Source organism: Pollicipes pollicipes, unplaced genomic scaffold (genome assembly GCF_011947565.3).
Source record: "Pollicipes pollicipes isolate AB1234 unplaced genomic scaffold, Ppol_2.1 Scaffold_3087;HRSCAF=3621_pilon_pilon_pilon, whole genome shotgun sequence".
NCBI classification, from domain to species: Eukaryota; Metazoa; Arthropoda; class Thecostraca; order Pollicipedomorpha; family Pollicipedidae; genus Pollicipes; species Pollicipes pollicipes.
The window spans coordinates 43325019-43330694 of record NW_023596225.1 but is presented as its reverse complement, the minus strand read 5'-3'; the positions used below and the strand labels follow the sequence as shown (position 1 = coordinate 43330694).

Below are 5676 nucleotides of genomic sequence, written 5' to 3'. Positions count from 1 at the left end.
TCGGTTGTGGGGCATTCTTCATTTTTTCGATTGCAAGTCGTATTTCCATGATAATTAGCGATCATGTCCAACCTTTTATATGATGTAGCACAAAACGTGATGCGTGACTGGATTTTGCGCGGCTTTCTCATCATTGTTTGAAAGCCAATTGGCGTCCACTATGATTGAAAATGGTGATCACGAGCGCCTGATCTGTGGGGCTCAACGAAAATATTATTTTATGCCTTGATTGCCGCATGGTTATGGAATGGCAGCATTTAAATGCTATGACGTCATAAATACCAAGATGACTCTGATGTGCTCTCCCGATATATCTTTCCCTATTTTCGCGAGCGCTTAGCTAAATAACTGGAGCGTGTAAGATCGGAGGAAGGGCAGTGCTGCGAACTGCATCGTAGGATTTTCAATATGACCATTTCAGTTAAAAGCCCCATACGAATGCGGAAGACTCCCTTTTACGTACTGTCCATGGGCGTTCTGGAAAAATGATCAGCTAGCATTAAAAAAGCCTCCAACCCTTTGTTTCTTCATACGGTCCATCAATACTGACCGGTGCCGGTATTCGCAGGCCCCGGCGAGGTCCATGAGCTGCGCCTCCCTAGTGCAGCTCCACGTGCGCTTGCTGGGGCTAGAGCGACAGGAGGAACTAAAAGAGCAGGCTCAGCGGACGAAGATCGGTCTGGAGGGGCTGATCGTCGGCGAAGAGACCGAGACCGATTGCAGCTGGAAAGCGGTGCTGCGGCCGGGGAGCCCTCAGCCGAAGGCGAATTTTCCGAAACATGACATCACGGTCGGCAGCCGGGTCAAGGTGACCGGAAGGAACGGCAAGACCTACACGGCGGTGGTGCCGGACGTCGCGCCAGATGAGCTGACTGTGGTCTTCTCACGGGTCCCAGAAAATATCGGGAGCGAGCCGCTATCTGTGACAGTGGTCGAGGAGAACGGTGCGACCGTGATATGGATGCAGGCGGTGCTGCAGCGGCTGGCGGCGGCGGAAGACGAGCTGACCCGCCGCATGCGGGCCGCGCTGTTCGCCGAGACGCCGCTGGAGCCGCCGGCGCCGCGCCTGCCGCCGGAGCTGGCCGACGCCGACGGCAGGCTGCGGCTTATCAACCGGCAGCTGGACGACGGCCAGCGGAGGGCGGTGGAGTTCGCGCTGCGGCAGCGGCGGCTAGCCGTCATCCACGGCCCGCCCGGCACCGGCAAGACCACCGTCCTGATCGAGACGATTCTGCAGCACCGGAAGCTGGGGCATCGAGTCCTTGTGTGCGCGCAGTCCAACGCGGCGGTGGATAACCTGCTGGCGGCCCTGCATAAAACAGGGAAGCGTGACATGGTGCGAGTTGGTCATCCTGGACGGATCCCGGAAGGGCTGCACAGCTACTTGCTGCAGGGTCGGATCCCGAAGTTTTTGAAGAAAAGGCAAAGACAAAACATATCGCGGCTGGAAATAATGGAACGCATACTGCTGAGCAATGGTATTGTGCTGAGTACGCTGACGATGGCTAATGAAGATGGCCCGCTGGGAAGATACGGAAATAGCTCGTTTGACCTGGTGGTTATCGACGAGTGCTCGCAGGCCCTGGAGGCGGCTTGCTGGTTGGCGGCGGCCCGCGCTGACAAGCTGGTGCTGGCCGGCGACCACTTCCAGCTGCCGGCCACCATCAAGAGTCGGGTGGCCGCCCGCCAGGGCCTGGGCCTGTCGCTGATGGAGCGCCAGGTAGCGCTACACGGTGACGCTGCCGTGCGCATGCTGTGCACCCAGTACCGCATGCACGAGCTGATCCAGCGCTGGCCGTCGGAGACAATATATGACGGGCGGCTGGTGGCGGCGCAAGGGGTGCGTGCTCACCGACTACCTCAGCTGCCGGGCGTGAAGGACACGCTGGACACGAGCCCCACCCTGCTGCTGGTAGACACGGCCGGCTGCAAAATGGCGGAGACCAGCCGCGACAGATCGAAAGTCAACGAGCACGAGGCGGACATCGTGGCGCGCCACGCTCACGCACTGGTGCTCGCCGGACTGCCGGCCGACCAGGTGGCCATCATCACCCCCTACAAGCAACAGGTGTCGCTGATTCGCAACGCACTGCACTCGCGGCAGCTCGACGGGCACGGCCAGGTCGAGGTGGGCACGGTGGACGGCTTCCAGGGTCGCGAGAAGGAGGCCGTGCTGCTGTCGCTGGTGCGGTCGAACCAGCGCAATGACGTTGGTTTCCTGAAGGACAGGCGTAGGACCAACGTGGCCGTCACGCGGGCCCGCCGCCAGCTGTTCGTTGTCTGCGACACGAACACGGTGTGCGCTGACGAGTTCATCAGGTCGCTCATCGCCCACCTAAAGCAGTGCGGAGAGGTGCGTTCGGCGCGCGGTCTCAGCAGTCCACCGGTCTCCACCGCCGCCGAGCGCCGTCCGACAGGTACGGCCGCTTCCGAACGCTGTCCAGTAAGAAAGGCTAACAGCGCTGCACCGAAGCCGCGAGGCGATCACACGGGCCTCTTGGTTCTCGTTTTTGTTGCTGTGCTCGTCGCGCGGGTGTGCGCTAGGTCGCGTGCACTACGAGACCACCATGGCATGCACTGTCTGCGTTGTGGTCTGCCACCAAAAGGGCAGGACTCCGAGCGGCCGCATGTGAGGCCTATTTGTCGATCGTCAATAGCTATTCGCCTCTGTGTCGCCAGAAACGACGTCAACGGAGCGGCGCGGTGGCGACGCGAAGTCGGTCGACTCGATCTCATCTCGAATATCTGCCCTGAACATCAACTCCAGCACTTTGGCGCCCTTCTCCCAAGACCCCTGGGCCGCAGCGGAGCCGTGCAGCCGGCCGACTCGCGGTTCTCCGGAACCGTTAGACGTATACGTCAGCTCCACCGTGTCAACCGTCGCCAGCAGGACGTCACTGCTCAGCAGGGAGCAGACGCCGCGCAGGGCCCAGCAGAGATACCCTCGCGCCCAGACGCCGCACGACGTCGACGTGGGATATGCTGACCACGCGGCTACGACTGACAACGAGGCGTCGGACCTGTGCTGTTGCTGCCTGATCCAGTGAGCTGCAGGCAATGCCCCGTCAGGCAGCGCGGGACGCGGGTGGATGACCGGGTTTGAACCAGTGCCCAATTAACTTACTGGCGGCGCGACCTAGCCCAGCGACCTAGCCCGCGCCCTGGGGCGCAATGTCATGGCTGAGCATGGTGTTGGCGATGGAGCAGGTTTCCTGCAGAGAGTGACGGTCGGAAAGTCTCTGGCTCATGGTATGCATGCTTGTAGCCATCCAGGGTAACACTATATAGCACGGAGTATACATGAGCCACGACCAGCACTTCGCCGTCGTTTAACGTCTAGTTTGACGCCGGCGCGTCTGATGCTCTCAAATCTGACAGTCTTGTCGATCAAGGCGCGGTCGATTGGGATTGCAGCGCAGTCAGCGCCCACCCCGTGATTGCTGCCCGCCCGAGAACTTGACGGATTTGCGTGATATGGCGGCTGCGATGCAGTTCTGGTCGTGCAGCTGGCATTCAGTCGTGATTTCGTACGCACCTGTGATGTATGCACATTCACCAAAGGCGTATACTGGGAGCGCGTTGATGTATCGTGGTCACGTTCTCGCTCAAGAGCATGCTAATGTCTGCGGCGTTTAGAGATGGCAAGGTTCCACCATCTGCTGGCCGGTTCTTGAACGAACTCTGAGTTCCGGTTGTACTTGTTTAACAAACAATCGTTGGCAGTGTCTGGCTTTTGCAAACATTCCAATGGCAGGAAATTGAACCCCCTTAGTTTATTTTTTATTTCACCTTATTAATTATATTCATAATTATACACAGTTATATAACACAATTATCATATATATAACACAATTAATAACCGAATTAAATCTAACCTTAAAACTTAAAACACCTGCTGCGTGTTCATGCGTTCATGGCAGAGGTTGTTCATGTATGTATTGATGAGGAAGTGCACAGCACCATCAATGTCAACCTTGTCGTTAGAAGCCAGCGCATGATTTTGATACTTATGGCACGTATCGCAAAGGTACTGTACCTGATGCTGACAATCGCATGTGTCCGATGATCCATAGCGGCCGGCACAGAACGACAGTTATACGATTGCATGCTCAAATGAACATATACATGCGGATTCGCAAATGCATAGGCATGCGCACGCGCTTGCGTGCCCGCGTTCGTGCGTTCACACATGGGGTATCACTCACTGTTTGCGGGCGGGCCAGAGCGGTTACTTGCACAAAAACGACATCCAGTTTGAAATACCTTTCCTCGTTCGTAGAACGTGCAGCCTTGCACACACGATTGATAACAATGTGTGGATTATAATGGAACCCGAAGATTACCACTGTGTTCATTCTATAGCGCTCGTATAGGGCGACCGAACGTCAGTACAACACACTCGTTGGATTTTGGTTTCAATTTCCTTCCGTCGACACCCCAACAGCTTATCACCACACACTTTGAGCCCGGCAGGAAGCGATGTGCACAAGCACGGCGTTTAATTGGAAATGCCTTTTCTTGCGTGCGGAAGTTGCGACATTGCCCACAAGATGCCATTGTAGTATTACTATCGGTCGGTAAGGTAAATCGATCATCGTCTGACATGGCCTTTTCTGTTCAAATCAGCCTTTGACGGGTTATAGTTAACTGCGGCCAGCCTGCCCGTAGAGTGCTGGCCATCATACGGCGGCCCGGGAAAGCAGAATAATCGAATAAAATATTGTGAGTGTGTGCATTCCATAGCGCTGGTATGTGACTATCAGCTACCTGTACAACGCACTCGTCGAATTTTGTTTTCGATTTTATTCGGTCGACTCCCCGACAGCGTATCACTCAATGCCTGAGAACCGGGTGAAGCGGTGATTTGCAGAGATGCAGCGTCCATGTCGAAATTATTTGACTTGTGCACCAAAGGCGCAGTTTTGCCCACACGATGACGTTGTGCGAGCACTTTTGGCCGGTAAAGTAAGTCACTCATGGAACGACATAAATATTTTTTGTTCAATCACATGACAGCGCATAGCGAGCTGCAGCCAGCGTGCGCATAGAATGATTCCCAGAATAAGGCGGCCCAAAACAACGAACAATTATTTCGTTTGGTCACCCCGCGACAGCGACACTAATCAAGGTAGCGATGTATTCGTGTTCGAGTTCAGCGTCGAGTGCCGAGTCCGGTTCAAATGAGTTTTCAGGTCAAAAACAACCCGTTGGTAATCTAAATGAGGTCCATACTGCCCTTCCTCAAACAGAATGGCTTGGCTCAAATAACCAGGTTAGTACGCCGTACTGCCGCTGTATGACATTGCTGTCTTTAAATCAGATGTGATCTGAAAGTCAGTCATTAATTCCAGCCGGAGATATAAGAACGTCCAGCTTGTAGTCGTAAACAGGTTTCAAAACAAATTTCCACGGTCAAGGGACGGGGTAACGTCACAATGTCTATACGACGGGTTCGCACAAATGAGGCACCATTAGAAAGCCAGTTGTCGATTCCAGCCTGGAATGTCAAAATGTCAAACTACAATGTCCTTTGAAGTGGTGAATAAGCTAAACAATCAAGGCTAAAGAACGGGCAGTGTCAACCTGCCGCTGTATGGAACATATTTGTACAAATGAAGTGTCATTAGAAAGCTCGCCTCGTCACTGGACCTCAAATTTGACCTTGAATTTCCACTT

At 54.8% G+C, this 5676-nt stretch overlaps 1 protein-coding gene across 1 annotated transcript; it reads left to right on the top strand.

Moving 5' to 3' along the window:
• Positions 1-1069: 1069 nt before the first annotated feature.
• On the top strand, positions 1070-3047 carry LOC119090207 (DNA-binding protein SMUBP-2-like; the record flags this gene model as incomplete). The annotated part of the gene is made up of 2 exons (XM_037212996.1): positions 1070-2417; positions 2680-3047. Coding segments are annotated over 2 exons (1716 nt in total), but the record flags the coding sequence as incomplete, so codon positions are not given.
• Positions 3048-5676: the final 2629 nt, after the last annotated feature.